The sequence below is a fragment of the Liolophura sinensis genome, chromosome 1 (genome assembly GCF_032854445.1).
Source record: "Liolophura sinensis isolate JHLJ2023 chromosome 1, CUHK_Ljap_v2, whole genome shotgun sequence".
Lineage (NCBI taxonomy): Eukaryota > Metazoa > Mollusca > Polyplacophora > Chitonida > Chitonidae > Liolophura > Liolophura sinensis.
Genome location: NC_088295.1, coordinates 69,191,594 through 69,212,772, shown reverse-complemented (window position 1 = coordinate 69,212,772; position 21,179 = coordinate 69,191,594). Strand labels below are relative to the sequence as shown.

At 37.5% G+C, this 21,179-nt stretch overlaps 2 protein-coding genes across 10 annotated transcripts in view; both read left to right on the top strand.

Annotated features, from left to right (window-relative positions):
- The window catches only part of LOC135482268 (serine/threonine-protein phosphatase 6 regulatory subunit 3-like), a 30,125-nt gene extending 26,671 nt beyond the window's left edge, over positions 1-3,454 (top strand). For all 8 annotated transcript variants that reach the window (XM_064762168.1, XM_064762165.1, XM_064762163.1 and 5 more), the window contains one exon: positions 1,075-3,454. In XM_064762168.1, the coding sequence (XP_064618238.1) occupies positions 1,075-1,165 (91 nt within the window). In that variant the 3' untranslated portion in view covers positions 1,166-3,454. The remainder of the gene's footprint in view (positions 1-1,074) is intronic.
- Positions 3,455-6,029: 2,575 nt separating this feature from the next.
- LOC135482266 (SIN3-HDAC complex-associated factor-like) overlaps positions 6,030-21,179 on the top strand; it is a 28,981-nt gene continuing 13,831 nt past the window's right edge. Inside the window, exons 1-2 of one of the 2 annotated variants that reach the window (XM_064762157.1) lie at positions 6,030-6,089; positions 10,296-10,652. In XM_064762157.1, the coding sequence (XP_064618227.1) occupies positions 10,425-10,652 (228 nt within the window). In that variant the 5' untranslated portion in view covers positions 6,030-6,089; positions 10,296-10,424. Of the gene's footprint in view, positions 6,090-6,222; positions 6,315-10,295; positions 10,653-21,179 lie in introns of those variants that run through there. The other variant, XM_064762158.1, reaches the window with a different exon arrangement.

Here is a 21,179-nt window from a genome sequence, read left to right as displayed (position 1 = left end):
GAGCGAGTTTCATTCCAAACGCACGTGTGGCATTGTTGTTGTGGCATTACTTCTGCGTGTGTAGCTTCGTCAGCAATGCAGAACGCATTTCGCTCCTTGTGACAGGCATACCTCATAAAGGGATTAATATTTGTACACTTTCAGTAAATGCTGATAACTTTAATCAGTTTATTGAATGGCTAACGTATAAGGCAAAGTGTGAAACTACAGGGAGTGAGACTTGGCTTACCAGCGGTGACCAGCATGCTGACATATGAGAGTTGAGATGAACTCACTCAAACGTTTCAGAATGGCTTCTTAATTTTTTCCTCTTTCCTTCACTTAATACATTGATTTAGCATGATGTACATTAAAATGGTGAACATTGTTTTTTTTTTTTTGTTCAGTTGCTCTGCAGTCCTCCATTTTGAATCTGAGGCATTTTATAGCTCATTGAGTTACTTCTGATACAAGCAGATGTGGGCGAATTGGATACCAAATGTGTTTCAGCTATTTTTATTTAAAATAAAGTGGATGAAACTATGTTACTGGAATTCAGCTTGTGGAAATGGTTAACATACACCGAGTTCTGCAGATCAGACGTATCACGCCATACAAAAGGCTAGCTTCGCAGGATATGACTAGTAGAGCAGTGCTGAAATGCTTGTGTTCCGTACATAAAAACTTGTGTACAGTAGAATACTAGTTGAATTCTTAATTAGCAGAAAATCTTGTGCATTTATAGTAATTAACTAACTAAATAAAAATGTATTTGACAAACACATTTTGCATTGACAATACTTTGTTCAGTATGTTCAGTGTCAAAATCGTGTCCTGTAAGATAGACTGTATACTGGATCCCAAGGTCATTTTATTATAGCGCGAGTTAGCCTGTAACAAGCTCACAAACCTGTCCCCAAAGCGGCATTTTAAATGGAAGCTATACTGTACAGTAATATACAGACTGCCTATCTGTATATTTGTGTAAGTTATTTCTTAGTTTCATGTGTGAAATTTTTGTCATGTTTTGTTTGGTGTGTCAGTAATGAAGTGAGGAAAGTTTGTGATTCTATGACGACATGTTTCTGATTGCAGGGCTCAAGCCAAAGATGCCATGGAGCAATATGACAAAGCAACTACAATGACATCAACAACAACTATCCAACTGCAGAATGGGCCAGTATGAGACGGGCACATCTAGCTGTGACTATGCCTGTATTTATATGTGATGATTAGTAACAAATTTCTTCACCGCATCAGACTTTATCATTTGGGCAAACTGTTAATGAAATCTGATATTACTTTAATGTGTGGATGCAACTATGTGATAAGGCAGACTTGTAGCAGCTGCCTGCATATGGAGTGATAGGTTGAAGCTACAGGCCATTGTGAATGAGCTGACTGTTAGCTGTGTAAGCAGGACTGAAGAGAAATTTCACCAGACTAACCAAGGGCATGACTAAATGTCTGCTGGGGAATTCCAGGCTAATATAACTCGGTTGTAACGTAAGTTTTTCATGCAAGTTCGGAGTGTAGTATCAGAATTTCAGTGGTGTTGAGGTGAATTATGGTGCTGAAGAGGGAAGTAACTCTGCGTGTGACTACTGTTACAGACTGATAACATCCTGCTGGTATGCTGGCTCATGTATGTCAACCTAAATACATGAAGTTACTTGCACAGTGGCTGTGATGCAGCAGGTTTAATAAATCTGATGTCAGCAGGGACAAAAATAACCTCCAGTACATGTGCATCAAGGGCCTTTTGTTGTCTTATGTATTGTACAATTTATTTTGTACTTTATTGTAAATTTTCAAGTAACACAAGAACAGTGTTATGTGCATTCATGCAGTAGTATGCAATATTGAAACCCTGGTCCCATCCCTTCCTAGACCCAGTATTTAAGTCTTCAACAGTGCCCAACCCGATTACCCTAGAAATTCCAGTTGCATGGTTGCTCTATGGGCAGCCACTTGAATGTAACAAAGTTAATTGTTAGATTTGTACAGTTGTTAAGCTCTTAAGTTAGATTTTCTCACGTACTGTTTGTGTATATCTGTACATATCTTGTAACTGCTCGGTATTCAGACTTTCCTTTCTTCCATACATCATTGTACTAATCCCTTCGTGCCCAAGGTGCATATCAAAATGACAAGGCTTGTGAAAAAAATGTTGAGTTGTGTTCTGGTATTTAGGCTTTCTTTACGCTCAGGTCGAGCCGATATAGATGTATATTCAAGGAATCCGAGCGTCTTTGTCATATATTTAGTCGTGTAAGATATGTATTGAGGGTGTACAGATACTGTGAATACATCAGGGACTTATCTATAGGGTCTCGTGTGAAAAAATGTGAATTGTCTGATAACAGTATTCACATATATCTTCAGTAAGGAACCTGGTCTTTTAAAGTGTTTGCTTATTTTAATTTAAGCACTGGTCAGAAAGCAGTTTCGTGGTACATATTTTAATGAGCATAGGTCAGTTAGCTAGGTAGCTGTGTCTTGTAATACTGAAAGAAACTTTAAGAAAAATACAGTTTTATTTACGCCAATGTATTCTCACATCTATACACAAGGAAGACATTCAGGGGCACTCTGTAAACTGTAGTTGCCAGTTGTAGCTCTGGTTAATGTTAACTTAACTCTGTTTTCCATCTGTCAAATGTGTTATGATAGAAACAGTGGCAACAAAGTCGACTGTTAGTCGTACACATCATGTTGTAATACAGTATGATACGTGTAAACAATGTCAGTATGTGTCATAGAGGATACCATGCAAGTTATTTTGTAAATCAGCGGCTTAGAAATACTTCATGGACTCTGTCAGGGTTGGTATTTGTTACTTGCATTAACTTGGACTAGTTTCTTTATGGAAAAGCTCATTTGGTGTAAAAAGCCCTCCATATTACTGTTGATAGTGGTGCTATGTGCTTCCTTGACTAAAGGAACACATGTTTAGTGTATAGCGTACCATTTATCAAGTTTATAACATTACAATGTTTTCAGTGTAACCACATACTCTGTGATAACACGCGAAAAAAATATACAGTAACATATTGTCAGTATGTGTCTGTTTGTGAAGAATAAACACAAACTTGTTGTATATGTATGGCACTGTGCATACCGTCTTGTCCAAAACTTTTAGACTGTAAGGCCAAAGGGAATTTGATCTCTCTTTGGCCTTACAAAGATTTGTCTAGTTTTATAACCTGGGAGTGCATGGAGAAGAAAAAGAAGTGGCGGTTTTGGATTTGCTATGCCTATAATTGAAGTTGGATAAATACTTAAAAACAGCATCGGTCTTAAGAATCTGTGTATATGGACATTTGTGTCGATAGGGCAGTGTCCTCCCAACATATCAAAATGTGCTGCTATTTGAGTTTCACTTCTTTCCTTGATGAACTCCCAAAATTGTCTTGTGTTCAAGCTGAAATAAATAAAAGAATAAATGTATGTCATCTGTATTTCTTTTTTTTTTTTTTTTTTTTTTTACCCAGTGTTAAATGTTTGGGATTTAATTCTTTAGTTATGACAACCAGTCTGTTGCACAAAATAGATACCGATGGTTTGATGTGCACTTCTGAATTGTTTTTGAGTTAACTATAAAGAAAGATGTGCTTTCTATTTTCGAGATCCTCTTAAGAACAATTCAAATTATTGTCCCAAATTTTAGTATAAATGAACAATGATGGTAAAGCTTCTGACATATTTATGTATTCTGAATGCTAAGATAAGATCAGCAAGGTTTTCTTTCATTTCACAATATTTGAATGGAAACGCTTACCTGACCTTGTATTGTTTCAAATTTTCCTCTTGGAGTAATGTAAATGTTGTGTGATAGGCCATTCTGATTGCCTTACTATTTGTGAAAAGAATTCTATTAAATTGTCATTCAGCTGTCATCTACTCAGTCGTAATCACAGTGCCTGCTGAGTCCAAATTATTTATTATTTGTATGATATTTTTTATTCAGCTAATCTCTTAACTTGATTTTTACACTGAGTCCTGAATCTGGCTCCTCACAAGAGTAATTGCTACAGGAATATTGTCTTAAATATTGCCACCAGTCTTTACAGCTTGTGTCCTATGTAATCGTTGGCGATGGGGTATTGGATCCAGCAAAGTACACATCACTGCTTTTAACATGTTTTAAGATGTTAGATCATGATTGAATTATATAATGGCTCAGGTATTAAACTTATTGAGGAGTTGTGTGTGCCAATTGTGTTAAAATATCAAAGGAGCACATATGTGCTGTATTAATGTGTTCTGTATCCCCCATGATGCTATGACAACAAGAAATGTGTGGGCTCCAATTAATGCTTACCTTGATAAAGCTGCAGTTTTGTCCAGGAAGATAGTTGTGTCAATGCTTTCTGTTTGGCAAAAAGATTTTGTTTTCTGGATTGGCTTGACATTTTATTTGGAACCTGAAGGAATTCATTCCAAAACAGGGTTGTTATAGCTTGCAATTAATTTAACTTTGGTGTACAGTGAAAAGGTCAGTTATCAGTTGTACTAAGTGACCTTTATTTTTAAACTTTCTAAGAATCAATTGTAATTTTATTAGGTTTAACAATTTCAGGAGTGAACGAGAATCAACATGTACCCATTACTTTGCACATATTTTGCAAGGAGTTGAAAGTATCCCAATAAAATTCTTGCAACCAGTAGTTGGTTGGTTCTGTTTTTTGTTTCTGTGCCAAAGGCAAAAATAATGTGGATGTACATGTTTATAAGTGTACTCAAAGATTCCAAAACTGGTCCATTTGCCAGTGTGGCAAACAGTTGTCAGTGGTGCTATTCAGAAATTTTTTTCAAACAGGAATCAGAACAGATCTGTATGAATTGTGCTGTGACAGATTTCTGAAATAGCATGTTGACATGTCCAGTTACACCTTTCTGTCACTAATGGTCGGGTGCTTATCTTGTTTCAGGCCTGAAGCCTATCTTTTGAATGTGCACAGGTTACAAATTGGGGGTCGAGGGACATAACTGTTAATGTTGTCTTCCAGTCAGACATGGCACTTTTTATTGGTTCAATTAGTTGTGCTAAATTATAATGCCATGCGCTCAAGTTGGCGGTTGGTTAGCTTACATGAGATGAGACCAGTCAGTAGAGAAACTGCAAAAAGTTGTAGAGAAATCAGATTGTTGGGATATAAAGGTATTTCTGCCTGAATTCAACGACTGGGTTAGTGACAGTACCTAGGCTATATAGATTCCTCCCCTATGCCCATGTGATGGTGATTTATTTATTTAATTGGCATTTTCCAAGGTTCCGGTACACAAGATTATTTTCACGTACAGGACTAAATAGAGGAAACCATTGCTCCAGCCAGACACCGGTACCTTCAGAAATCTGCGAGTAAACCAGAAGGAATTTGTATTTAATTGAACTGTGTGGTAGGTTTGATTTTTCCTTAAAATTTTCAAAATGAACAGCTCCAACATAACGAGGAATCTGATCTAGCTCATTTACATAATGAAATGGATTTTTTACTGTAAATCTGTAGTGGGTCTATAGGCCTAGCAGAAGTTCACCCAGCTAACAAATACCTTCATAGACAGCTGAATCATTCATGATTAAACCAAGTTAAGCAAAGGCCTAACTATATTTAGTACAGAAGTTATATACAGTTAACATCACAATTTTTATGTAGGCCTAGGCCGGAAAAAGTTTTCCCGTAGAGGGCAGACTTATATACTGCATATAGCCTACACAAAGTTCATCGTGATAAAAATTAAAATACATGTATGGACAACATTCTAGTGTGACAACATTATTCGAAAAAGCATATGCCTTTTTTTTAGTTTTTGTGTGGAATAACTATAACAGGAAGTACTGTTAATACGATTCTCACGCCAGTAACAAATGTCAGCCTTTGAACAAAGGTGTTGCAGTTTGACCGGGAAAGTAGGCTTTAAATTTGTATGCACATGTACCGAGAACACCCGAATGACGAACGAAGAAGACCGAGTCCATTTATGGGAGGCGTCATTTACATGATAAGGGCGCGCGCACATGCGTGTTCATTGAACAGCTGATAAAGGGTTCAGGGAAGTGCACGGCACATTAACCGGAGAGGGACGAGGGATCGCTGATACATTGGGTAAGGATACTTTACGTTATTTTTTACTGACAGACGACGTAGATCGGTTGTTAAATGTCATCAGTGTTGTGTTCTTGCCACTGTTCTAACTGAGCTTCCGGCAGAGTAGAGCTAGTTGGCTTGCGCTGGGTTTGACAGTTCCCGAGACCGGCTTCTCGCGCGGGCTCGTTTCACATGCGTATCCGGTCAATATTTTTCTCGTTTAACATATCATAGCCTCGGCAGGTAAGAAAAAATGAACAAATATGACAGAGTTATGTCTTTTGTAATGTGTGCTTGGTATTATTGGAACTGTCATTTAAATTTGGGAGAGTTATGGGCATTTGTTGGGCCGCCCGTTAGGAGCTTGTGACAAAGGAAATTCTTTGTTCAGGATATGCGGGGGTTGGGTGACCGGGTCGTCGACTAGCGAACACACAGGCATACCAAGGGCCCGCAAACTGAGTAACATCACAGAAACACGTGCCTAATCGTTCCTCGACAGGCGTTCGAAGGTAATGAAAAGGCTGTCTGATAGACCTAGAGGTTGCATATTAGTCTGAGGAGGAAATCTGAAAATTTGCCGTCTGCAAAAACGATGACCACTGCATAAATCATGCTAATGAGGTTTAACTCATGCCCCGAGGAGAGGGTCATCGCGAGTTCATTCATTCGCTAAGAATTTCAGTTATACATTTTCCTCTTGCGACCTGAGGAACAAAGGATGACACGATGTTCTGACCGCCGATTTTTAAGTTAGCAAATGGTGTTGTCATTCGGTGTATTCTGTGCTGGGTGAACATAGAGTCGTTCTAAGCAACGGCGAGGTGTTGATCGTTGAAGTTACTCTTTGTTGTACTTGTTGACATGTGGGTCTGAAATGCGCAGTGAGCAGACATGTTCTCGTCGTAAGTTGTACAGTAAACTGGACCAGGTATTGAAGACACTGAAAATTAGGTAATGTACTGTTGCATGGCCGACTGAAGTTCCCATTAGAAACCCACAGTTGTTTTGTCTCATGAATATTATAAGAGTAGGCATAAAATACAACAACTGTTCAGTACAGTCTGTGTAACATCCAGTTGTCTGCTCCAGGTATTTTACATATTGGACTATATGTGCAAGTAAGTTAGCAGATTAAACCTTCAGTATTTATATTTTATGTAAATTGTGCAGTGTCAGTGACAGAAAATTGCCAGTCTGCATTCTTGCAAAAATTGTATTAACTTTGTCTTGAAAAATTCAGATCGCAGGTGTTAAAAAAATTGGCAGGAAAATTCTTGTGGATATTATTTTAGCCAGAGTTTGAAATCAGGGTGTCTCATATCCAATTTTTCTCTGTTTTCCCCCTATCTCTGTCATGTTCTCTTTGTCGCAAAGACACTAGGAGACAGCAGCTGCCTAAAAATATGCTTCTTTGTCACTTAGTTTTGCAGCCATGTTGGATTAAAGCAAAACCTTTAAACATCTTTCCAAATGGACCGATCCTTCTGAAATTTGATGTGCATGTAGAGCAATACTATTTACATAAAGTTCGAAAAGACATTAAAATCTATTAAAAACATAAAAACATAGGAAGCATGCCAGTGTTTGAAGGTAAAACATCATGAAACATTTGAAATTTAACACAACTTTGTCAACCCGATAAGCTGTCCATGATTTTCCAAAAGTTACTCTGTCTTAACATACCGGCATCTCCATGTTGCTAAACGACTTGCATTGTCATGTCACAAACCGCTCTGTATTGAAGCAGGAGCTGAAAACAGACTGCTTGGAAGCCATGAGACTGCAGGCAGTTTAAGTTGAATTTACTTGCTTTGAACTTACTTTGTCTTTGCACACTATCTGCTATCACAATTCAGATTTCCTCTCCGGCCGTACGTGGGAAGGTCTGTCAGCAACCTGCGGATGGTTGTGGGTTTCTTCCGGGCTCTGCCAGGTTTTCTCCCACCACAATGCTGGCCGCATTCGTATAAGTGAAATATTCTTGTGTACGGCGTAAAACAATAATCAAGAGAGAGAGAGGCTGACAGAAATCAGAAATGCAATTTTGAATACAAGAATTTTACACAAATGGCGTGGATGATGTATCTGGTTGTGAAGTAATTAGGTATAAAGCCTGTTCAGATAGATAGCATATTGTCAGCTTGAGTAATGAATTTGTTTAGAACAAAGGGAAAATAAGCCACAGCGAAGCAGCAACCTTTTATCAGGACCCATTTGGGTAGTGAGAAAAAATGTTGTGGGAAAACTCCTCGGTAATAAGAAAGTAGGTATACAGACGATAGGCTATTGTGGAGTGCAGGACAATGATAGGTAAGGTCCTTGTTTACTACTGAGCAATCTAGCCTCACATTATTTATAAGTTCAAATCTGATCATTGTTAATTTGTCACTTACTGTGCACTTACTGTCTTAAGTGGTAACCTGATGCACTTAGTCACAGCATTATTATCCTATCACTTTGGATTGGTTACCAGATTTCATCAAGATGTCTGAAATGCCACAATAGTCAACCCTGTATTGTGACCAAGAATCTCGCATGTATTGAAGGGAAATGACGATGATGGTAACCTGTAACACCTCCAGGTGTATATTAATTATATGCATGTCTGAATTTCTGTATGAAAATGTGAAATACTGGTATCTGCTTTCACCTGTCACTAAATAAGTTTTGGTGACAGTTGTCATCTGACACCTACAGTGTACATGTACATGTAAGTATTATAGACATTGATGTATGTTGTCCACCCAAGCATTACAGTAAGCACATTGTGTGTTTACGTAATGTATATGAACGATGCATCAACAGACTATGTGTAGCTGTGTAAACCGATAAATGTAGTGATTCATGCCATCTTTTCTGTATATAATGGGTTGTGCAGTCAGTTTGACTGACAGAATTAGCACAAGGCTTGCAATGTATTCCTGGTACAACCCACTAACAACACCATGTTGACCAGCCACATCAACAATGATCTACATGTAAGATTGGTTTCTTCCTTATTAACAGAGGATTAGAAATGTGAATTTTGTGCACTTTTTTCTGAGATTTCATTTGATCAATTGAAAGACCACTGACAGTGTTCTTGAGGGTTTTTTTTTTTTTTTTTAAATTTTTCTTTTTCAGTAAAAGTACTGCACATTAACTCATTCAGGGCATATGTGCACAGTCATAAACATGTATATTCACCTGAAGTAACAAAAAGGGTAAAACTAACAGAAGCTATTTAAGTTTTGTACTTTCACAGCTGCCCTATAGGTCTAAGGTTCACAGCACAGTGACAAGTGCCATAAATATCTAATGTTGACATAGACTGGTAATGTTTTATATTATGAGGTCTCTGAGGTACTGACTATCACATGTGGTTTTGCTGAAGAACATTTCGCTTTGATTTGTCACATACTATGCATATCACATCAGTGTTATAATTATGTGCATGAAAATATACTCTATTACATATGTATTCATCATTTACACCTAGATGATGTTTTGTATAGTTCATATAATTTTTTAGGATATACCTGTAAGTTAAGTGAACTTTGAATTGCCAGTTGAAATCTAGTGCAATGACCCATTACTGTGCACATAGGTACATCAGGAATGTTGGTACATTTTCTTGCACTTAACAGTCTGAAATACCTGTGCTTATTAATGTTTTTTGATCTGTTGCATTTTTGTAGCTGTATAATTGTTGTCTATCAATAGCTTGTTGTGGTGTTTAACAATGAACATGTAGTATTGCTAAAAATGTAAAAAAGACTGATCAAAGATAGGCAGTGCTTGAAGGTGGTTAATCTAAATCAGGCCTTTGATCAAGATAGCTTCTTAGGTATTCAACTGGCACTGGAATGTGAGGACGTCTTTTAGGCCACACTTGATTAATTCTTGTTTTTTATAAGCTCAAAGGCCCAAAATTTGATGAGGATATAATTCCAAGAGGAATCAAAGCAAATGACCTTTTAGATTGCATTTTTTAAAATTTAAAATTCACATACATTTTTTTGGTGAAAGTATTAATAATATAAATTATTAATGATAATTATTCTCAGCGTGCCTATTTTTGCTAACAGTGCCATGAGAAACAAACAGTTGAGTAACATAGGCCTTGCCAGCCTGTACCTATGCATATATTTTTGACAGGAAATTACTCCTAATCTAAATTTATTTTGATGCATAAAAATATCACCCGTTTGAAGTCATGCATGGTTTATTTTCTTGTTTTAGGTGGCTACCCCTACACGCTTGAAGAATTTCTGTTGTCACCTAGTGACTTAAAATTGGACTACCGAACTACCCGGCTTGCACTGTTGTAGCGAAAAACATTTACTGTGGGCAAAACCGTCTGCAAAGAAAATGTTCAGTTTTCATAAGCCCAAGATTTACAGGAGTGTGAACGGTTGCTGCATATGCCGTGCAAAGTCGTCCAGCTCTCGCTTCACAGACAGTAAAAAGTATGAGGCAGAGTTTGAGAAGTGTTTCCGGATCGGTGAGGGCAGGGCAGGTGAGATCTGCAATGCTTGTGTCCTCTTGGTGAAACGATGGAAGAAATTACCCACTGGCACAAACAGACATTGGCACCATGTAAGTAAACCATTGACTGGCAAATTTTTACCTAAACTTGTTTCACATTTTCTTTAGCGTCATAAATTCCTCTGTAAATGCATGTGTTACATAGATATTTCTGGACAACTTCATGTGGAACGCTGATTATATACGGTCATATATAACTATATATATATATATATATATATATATATATATATATATATATAAGTATTATTATTTGTTGTCCTAATGACCGTTTACTCCCTGGAAACATGCCCAAATGTAAAGTCTGTCGAACTGTTACACTTTATTGCTTGATAGAACGAGATGTTTGAAACTGCAGTCGGAATACAAAGATGTAGAAAGCTGAGAAGGCTTAATTGTTTTTTTGTTAGATCATTTCTCCACATCAGAAAAATCTTACTTTTATACCTATGTGTGTATGTATGTGTGTGTGTGTATATATATATATATATATATATATATATATATATGTTCATATACATACATACATACATACATGTATACAGCTGTATATAAAAATTGATACTTCTTGAATTTTTATTGGATGTCAGATCTATTTATTTGATCTAACAAATGTACATGTCCATATATATGCTGATTGAGCACATGGAGACTAATGTTATATGCACGTGGTTATGTTATAAATATGCAAGATGAGGTTCATGCATGTTTTCACTGGCGTGTTAATCTGTTTATAGTTTGAATATGTGATTCATGACATCTGCATTTGAGGCCTGCCATTAGGTCCATGACCATGCACTAGGGGAGTTCGCTGTATGTTTAGTTATGAACAGGGTGTGACGAGCTATACAATATAAAACAAACCTATGTATGAACAGTAGTAGTAAATACAGTTGTGCTATCATTGATGTTTTGAAAAACACAAAATCAAATACCAAATGGTAAAAAGTGTGTGGTAAAATGGCCTAATTCATTTCGGTAAAGATGCATAAGACAGCATTGCTGTATGTGTCGTACATGTATATATGTCAAAAGGCCTAATTCTGTCATTGTTGTGCCATTATATATCCGTAGGTGTGGTTGTAGCACCCACAGCTTCCTGTACCCTTATGTTGTTGTGTACAGGCCTATATGCAGGTTTTCACCAACATTCTTTCTTGCTGTAAGTGTCAAGGGGGTCAGCTTGTAGCTTTACGCATTAGATTAGCCCTGTAGGGAGTTCCCCTAAACTTGTACCATGTAAATATTGGGCGTCAAACATCCTTCAAGGCTTTACATCCTGGTGGGCCTGGGGTACATGGCTGAAGGTGGCTATGTGAGTCTCGGTACATGTATATGCATATTAAGAAATGTGTAATGGAGCAGGTTTACCAGCTGATCACACTCCCATTACACAACACATTTTCATGAAAATTTATGTCCGAACTCCTGATCCAGGACTAAGGCTGTGCTGTGTGGTCAGTACACATGTAGTACAGACATTTACTTCCTCCTTGTGTAAGAGATTTTCTGGTCCCCTCCCACCTAAGTGCTGCCCCAGGTTCCAGCTTGATTAGTACACATGCCTGCCCCAGTGACCCATGGCTGGCCTGCTTCTTTAACCCATCCAGCCTCCCTGTCTGCCAAGAGGGGGGTCAATAAAATTGCTGCCTGACTCCCTGCTTGCTTGCTTAGTGAGAAAGGCCACATGTGTACAGTCAGTACCTGTATACTCACACTGCTACATGTAGGCCACAGTGAAGTCTGGTTATAAATCCTACAAATCACAGCCTGGCTTTGTCCACTTTTGTCGGTATACTACAAGTACAGGTATACACCTATAAGCTAAATGGTTTTTTGATGTACATGTAAATGTATCTGGATATCTGGCGTCTTTATTTCCTTGAGGAAGATGAACTGGTACATATCTATATGTACATGTACTCCTCTATCTGGCCAGAATGTAGGTCAGACTGCGGATGTGGGTGATGGATTATTTGGGAACATTAGTAAGCAATGACTCAATCATGATACAGACCGGTTTAACACAGAGCTGCAGGTAGCTTGATTTGGTTAGAAAGAGGTAAAAGCATGTACTGCCTGTTACACCCAATACACCACAGTAGCTGTTGCTACTTCATGTACAGGTACCTCTTCAATATAAGTGTAGCTGCTTTAGTGGACAGCTCGTAGCCTACATGTTAGGCCATGGCTCTAACCAGTCTATACACTGACTCATGTATTTAGATACATGTATGTAGTTTGAGGGCTCAGTAGTTTACCTACCAACAAACACTTGTTTGATAACATATACAGGGTGTCATGTACATTCCAGCAAGCTGAGTGTGGTAACACAAAATCATGAGCATGTCAGCATTAATGTTATTAAAGTTCAAAAGTTAGATATCAGAATATCTCGATGTTGTGTACTCTAGTAAATCAGCATTAAGTTTTAACAAAACTACTCTGCTAGTACATGTAAATCAAAGAATGAAGGTAGGATTTAGTGAATTTAGCCCAATAAATATATACACATGTAGGAAAAGGCTGTTCATTTTCAGTAAATATGATGGTTCACGTAAATGTATTCATTGCCATCTTAGTTGAAATAACAAAGGAAAGTTCATGGTAATCAATATGCAATAGTTCCATAAAATTTCCTCAACTTAATTTTTTTATTTTCTTTGTTTGCATGTCATAGTCTTTCCTTGTGTGTTACAAAACTTGCATATACATGTATTATCCAGTTAATGGTTAGATGTGTAAAAGTCTTATTTTTAAAAGATTTGGGCTCTAGATTTGTAGTATTCACAGTAAAGCATGCAGATGTATTTGACTCATTGATATAATTACATGTGAAGATACAGCCTTCAACCTTTGTATGGGTTGGAATGCAATTACAGAGGTAATCTCTACATGTGCATCAACTGGTGCTCAGTTCCATGGAGGAATGTATACCCATGTATGTACCTGTATATGGCATATTTGTGAAAATGTGAAGACAACATGTGGTAGTAATAGGTGCTATCTGGTACCAGGCAGTCCCACAAGGAAATGGCCGGAATGCTGAAATTAGAGAGGTTACATGTAACTGACCAACATCTACTGTGCACCTTCCTCCACATCAGTCCCATCCCTCCTGTAAGTGGGCTGTAGGGCCCATCTGTGTGTTTTAGAATTCCAGTACCATACAGAGCTCTCAGATTACCTCCACCTTCAAACACAAACACTTAGGCTGGCCTGGATGTTTGCCAGTGACAAGCTGTTGGGGTTTCCCCTTTTGTTACACAACACATATTCTGAGCGCTGGACACTTAGGCCTTTGATGCCTGGTCATCTCCTTGGCTGAATTATTCTGAATTTTCCAAGCACATACATGTTGTTATATTGATCTGCACCTTTGTCAAACAGGCTACGGTTAAACTGTACATCTAGAAATGGAATTGATGCCATTTCATTTTCAGATTGAAATAAACTGACCATCTCTACTTGACCTTACCTCATTTGCTGTTTAGTTCATTTGCCCTTGCCCTTGCCATTTACTTAAAGTTATGTCATTTTTTTTAATGGTGAAAAGCTGTATTAAGTGTGCTTCAGAAATCTAATGAATTTATTGTAGATTGAAACAAATGTAAGGGGCATAGTATGTCCTGAACATCAAATTGCTTTTTCTTTATTAATAAATGCCCACAAAAGCTCATCATACATGTAGTTGTTGTGGTTTGCACATCATGTATCTGCCAAAGAGCTCAGTCAGGCTATTAGAGCAGGCTCATCTATACATGTATGAGATTCATGAAGCCTCTCCATTTCTCCTTCCAGTAAAATAAATTTGATGTTCAGTTGTTATCTGAGTTGATGGCTGAATTACAATGATCCTCAGGTGTTTGACATTATGTGACATCTGACAAAAATCCTAGATGCGTTTGTGACATCAGTCATATGGACTGGTTCTGGACAAGTGCTGACCCGTTGATACATGTATAACTAGAAAAACAACTGGAAGGCTTTGTTTTAGATATTGTCTTTGTATTTATGAATGTGATCTTGTGATTTGGAAACACACATAAAAACTTTTACATTTACAACTTCTCATTTCCATTTCCATACATGTATTAATGGTTAAATAAAATGCCCACATATCACAGCCATGTAGACACAGATTTTACTAGTTTCTTATGTGCACGGTGAAAGTGATCACTACATTGTTTATTTGTGCACCAGTCAAGTGATTGTTGTTTTCTTATCTACATGTACATTGTGGAGTGTTAAGCGATCTTTTAAGCAGTCTGGGTCTTTACCCAGAAGATAAGTTTTCCAGATAGCCAAGCAAAGGTTTATGCTTGTTTTCTTAAGCATTGATCAGTGTACATGTTTATAAGAAACTCCACCTGTATAAACTGTGTTGTTCACTCCATATTTGATGAGGAATATAGAAAAACAGGGTCAGGTTAATGAGTTTTAATCTGATTAGTGAGATTCCGGAGAATTCCATGCCGGCAGCGATGCTGTTCCTCTAAAGAATATAACAAGAGGCGTAGGTAAAATCAATATAAGATGTGCGTTGTTGTCTGCGTCGGCTCACTCAGGCTGCAGACTGATTTACGTCACCAGCAGGAGAACGCAGACGGCCGAGGACATCAGCACTGTGAAAGTATCATTTATTGACATATCGTAATAGCTGTCTGACTTCACCAACCGGAATACAGTGCCATTGTGTGTAGTTATAATATCACATTAATTTGCATACTTATGAGAGGGAGGGGGGGACGACTACATGTAAGCAATCTCAAGGTTGTCTTGCTGTATGTGTATATATGTATACATGTCAATTTATTATTCATATGTAAGTGTAAAGTCAGGATTTACTAACTTTTGTTATTACATCTTAATTTTTCACGTCATTGTGAAGAAACATATTGTTTTATAATGCTTCAATCAGCGAGATTATGTCATAATACAGGTTCATTCAACTCTAACATTCCCTACATGACAATATGTAGTCTGTGAAGGCCTACAACTAAAAATATTTAACATAAAATCGTATTCAAATGCACAAGTTCATAATATTGTCAAAATATAAATAATAAATAGAATATTGTAGACTGAAGGTTGTGTACTATGCATAAAATACTTAAAATGAATTGTTTTCTGTAATATTTGAGAATGATAAAGTCTTCGAAACATTCTAATTAATTAAATTTTTGTGAAATTGATGTGAAGGTTTACCATGATAATTACCTTATTTACTTTTTGTTAGTAATCAGAAAACATGTATCATGAAGGTTGTGTTTTAAAGTTCAAGCTCTTTTGTCAGACTTTTATAATTTAATAGTTCTGATTTGGAAATATTGAATTGAATTTGCAAGCATATTCTGTTTTGTCACCAGAAAGATGGCTTTAATTCATATAACAGACTGTATTACACGTGAATGAAGGGATGTATTGAAACACATGATGATGAAACCAAGTTATGATATCTGGAGTTCTCCTGTCTTCTTTCAGTCAAGAACTCTTAGCAACGCATTTTGGCAAACTCCTGGAAATCTTGAGGTACATGTACATGTATCTGCTGATATGCTTATAATGCATACACATGTACTTTGGCTTAAGAAATAAGCCAGATAAAGTCCGGCTAGCACTGTTTCATCTCGCAATGTAAATTTGAAGTCAACTTCACTGGCATTGGTGTATATTTCATCCATCCTTGCCATGGCAATTGATTACAAGGTTTACTTGGATTTTTGGAGGTATCTTTCCCGTGGAGATGCGACTCAGAAAACAGTTGTGTTGACAGGAGTTGTCTGGCTTTAATTGACATGTAAAGTACACATGATCCTGGGCTAAGATAATGATCCCCACAAAGGAGCAGCAAATACTCAACCTTTTCACTGCTTTTGGGTTTAAGGCTGTGGACAAACCTGACCTGGGCACATCCTATTCCTGAACTTGAAGATAAGTTGGGAGGGATGATTGACCAGGTATTTTGGAGATGTGTCAACTTCCGTAAAAAAAAAAAAAAAAAAAAAAATTATGTACATTTATTTGATTTTGTTTTTTTTTCTTAAAATTAAAGTTTATGTTCAGCCTTGCATGCACAAAAGACATGTATATGTGTATATAAAGAACTGACTTGAGTTTATTTCTTCTAAGTTTTTGTAATGAGGCACTTCATGTGTTATTTATAGACAGGCAAATTAACTTAAGGAAAGGCTCCACCTGAGTTGTGTTTTCAGCTGTGTTTCAGTACATAGCCACCCGTATAAACACATACAGGAGAGTGTGTGTACTGTGTTGTGTGAAACCTGGACAGTGAAAGGTGCCCCTAATATCCTGTCCTGTTCGCATAAAATTCATATTAAGTAGGCCCGTAATATTATTCTGTACAATATATTCACCTTTTTCTATGTGTATGTAAAATATGCAAACCAAATTGACAGCTAAGCATCCAGCCCATCGTTATATGCAGGAGATATTTTTAGTCTGTGGTTTTGCACCTTCCTAATTGACAATCATTTTATTGTCTAAGCAAAGCTTGTAACTGCCATTATCTCACTGTAACTATACTGTAACCTCATTGTACTCAGAAGCTAGAGCAGGTTATTACTGAATTGACATATCTTACACCTGTGGGAAGTTAGTTATGATCTACTTGCCACAGTTTTGGTGGTGAAATGAGATGTATACTTGTTTGTGTTATAACATTGCATTGCATTTAAGCATGACTGATAAATATACATGTACAAGTACACTTCTGGTTCTAAGTTTAGCAAGTTCATTTTAACCAGGTGTGTTTAGCTTTCGTTTTGCGGTTCACCTGTGGATAAATATAGTGCCCCAGGTCGTTGTTTTCCACCAATCTATTGTACATATAGCTAAGATGAAACCTAAGCTCTGACCAGGCTGGCCTTGATCACAGTGATTTATTGTTTTTACTATTACAATATAACTTTTCATTTCATGTGTAAAAATGTCAGTTGAATCCATACTGAGCTTATTGAGCAAAAGCAACCTTTCTTGTAATTGACAATACTCCAGATGTGTAATTGTTTTTTTTGTTATTATTTTTCTTCTCACCTGTTTTTTTGCCAATCCATATGGTTAAGTTAAATTTATAGTTGTGTATTGAGTTTTGTACTTTTGATAAGGTTTGTACAGTGTACATGTATTTCTGACATACTCTGCACTGTACATGCAAGTTTGTTGAGTGTGTCAAGAACAAAGGATCAGGCAGATTTGTGTGATGTTCAGCCAGTTTTAGAGGGTTATCAACATATTTTAGGAGAGCCACGTATAACTTGTATATCCATGTACATCCCAGCCATTGTCAGTCAGTATAAATACAGCTACATGCATAGTTACACTGCAATGAAATTTTTTCACCATGATTTGGCGAACCATTCCTGGTATGACACAAATCCCTAATCAGGTTTATAATTAATAACTATTGTGAGACAAGTTAACATTTGAACACATTCACCTAAAGCATATATCTCGGTTTTTTAACATTGTATAAATAATGTTGTCTACAAATTACCCAGGTCAAAATCCAAGGTATACATTTATGCTGTTTGGAGAAGACCAGAAATGTCTTCAAAATATGCCAGATTGCATGTGAGGTTTCTTGAGTATTTGTACAGAAAATACATGTACATGTATTTTATACCATTTGTTCATACATGTAAATATATATATATATATATATATATAGAGAGAGAGAGAGAGAGAGAGAGCAGTTATTTCAAAAGATCAAACAGAACAAGCTACAAAACAGTCTCACAAAAAAAAATGTGTTTACAGTTTTGTGTGTTTTTCTTTTCTGGTTAACTGCCCATCAGCTTAATGGGTAATCATTATGCCCTTGGATTGGTTTACTTTTTCTGAGGAATGAGGACAGATAACCTAAGTAGATGTTGAATACAATGAGTGGTTCTCTACACATGTTAGTCTGTAATACTGACTAAAATGTACATGTAGCATTTCTTTTCTTCATGCCATTTTAATTTAGTTCGTATGTAAGGGTATTTCAAAATGACATTTGCATGTAATGACATACGACAGCCGGATTCAGTGTAGATGATTAGTTTTATCGAAGTCATTGATTAAACCTTGTCTGTTCAACCCTAAGACTGACGTGATCTTTTAACCCTGTGATCATTATTGGGCAAATTAGCTTCATTATTCTGACATAAGGCTGTGCACATTGGCCGCAAAATTACAAGTAGCAAATGTAACCGGAGAGAAGGACATGTGGGGGCTATATTTGCTGGCCAAGCCGATTAGTGTTATAACATGACTTGCCTTCTACGTGCGCAACAACATGAAATCACGTCAAGAAAACTCAACGTGACAATCAAATAGTAGTTGAAATTGTTATCCTTGTATTAGCTATAAACCCCCCACCCCCTAAAGATTTAAAATTTCTTAGCTCTATCTAAAGTTTACTGAACATATATCGGGGTATGTGTTTCTTGACCAGTTGGCTGTGGTGTCAACAGAGTGGTTTGTTTATTTGGCCCAGTTCCTGTGTTAATCATATCCTCCGGGGAGCCCTGAGCCTGCATGTAAACCACCGATAAAACAAAAGCCCGGGGTGATGTTTAAGTTTATGCTAACAGACCCCTGCCAAATCTTCAGAACAAGAGAAGGGCCTAAGCCAACTGCGCTCTGAAGACCTGTAGATTCCCTTGATTACCTGTTTGCCTTTGAACTACCCCTACTCGATTTACTTTCCCAGTAACTTTTTACACCCATTTAATAATCTGGTTGCCCTTAGCGAGCTTTGTAGTCTTAACCAGCTGTGATGCAATCTTTTTTTGATTCAAGGCAATATACAATGCATGTAGTTGCAGCAAATGTAAACCCACCAAATCTCTTGATTGACGAAATACAATACACTATAATGCTGTTTGATCACAATATTCTGTCTTTGCTCTGAGCTGAATCCATCTCCTGTATTTTGTTTTTGGGTTATCCAATATTTTCTTGCTAAGTCTGGTACCAGCATGTTAATTTATGTAAATGATATGAGAGAAAAGCCTCAAGTACAAGTCAAATAGTACAGGATTCTGTTGAGTATTCAGAGAAACATTTTTCTGTCAAATAGTACAGGATTCTGTGGAGTATTCAGAGATGCATTTTTCTGTGTAGGCTGATAAAAATGTACACCTATTGAAACCTTGAAATTGGCCATCCTAACAGACAACGTTTTGCCTCAAATCAAATTGAAAAAGTGCATAAATTGCGTTGAAAATTGTCACGCACAAAGGTTAAGGAATTAGGTTGTAGTGTTTCTGGCTAGAAGAGTGTCTGTGAAGATGTAAATGTGTCTAAATGATACACTGAAGATGTAAGCATGACTGGTTGGTAGTCTGAGGATGGAAACTTGTCTGGTTTGTAGACGGACTCTGTAAACATGTCTGGTAGACACTGAAGATGTAAATGTGTCAAAGTGATACATTAGCATGACTGTTTGGTAGTCTGAGGATGGAAACTTGTCTGGTTTGTAGACTGACTCTGTAAACATGTCTGGTAGACTGTGAAGATGTAAATGTGTCAAAGTGGTTTGTTAGCATGACTGGTTGGTAGACCGAGATGCTGAACCATTTTGAGGATGGTTGTCTGCGGACATACCTTGTAAGTGGTACATGCATGCGTGGTCTGTGTCTGGCAGTAACTTTGAAGAGAGCAAGCTGTCTGGGTAGAATGATCCAGCCAGCCAGGCTTTGTCAAGAGACAGCCAAGGCTGGACATTGTGTGGGAATGAGAGAGAAGGAGCCAACATTCCTGCCTAGCACACTGAGACAAGGAGAGAAGACCTGAAGATGAACCCAGCTCTATATTGATTTTCAGATTTGGGCCGCTATGACGAGAATAAATGGAAACACTCCTGCGGCTGTGTATGTCAGGAGGCTCTTGTCACCAGTCGTTTAGGAAAAAAGAAAAGAAGCAGGAAGCAGCGAGCAAATTAGGGGAAGGGAGGACAGCCAAGACATGCCTGAGCTGAAGTGTTCAAACAAAAGTTTAACTGGCATGACATTGACAATTGTCATATTTCTCACCTGAGTGATGTTTAACAATAGGGTCAGGTAAAGGGAACACGGCCACAGTAGGCACCAAGGCTTACTGGGCTACTGGTGACGTTATACATAATCACATTATCTGACCAATCATCTGACGTTTGACAATAAATTGCAATACGTCTTTTCAACACACTCCCCGAGAAACCCTGTCAGTGATCACACGCCTTCATGAATACAAAAGTGGAGCCATTATCAACTGCCTTTAGAACAATGGTCCTTAATTAATACTTTGCCCATGCATGGTTATTTAAGTAGTCACTAATGGACAATTTTCTCCCAACAATTTTGCATCATGTCTTTGGAACACCTGGCCAGTTATAAATGTCAGTTCCATTTTTCACGGTGTAAAACAAAGTAAATTGTTACTCCCACAACGAATGATACGTCTGTTCGACATGGGAAGCATAATGGGTGGCAGATTGCCCAGAGTACATGTATGCCACGCCATGGAGGCAGACATGCCAGCCAGTGTTCCTTTAATGCAGGCACATCATTCGTCTCACAGCTCACCACATGC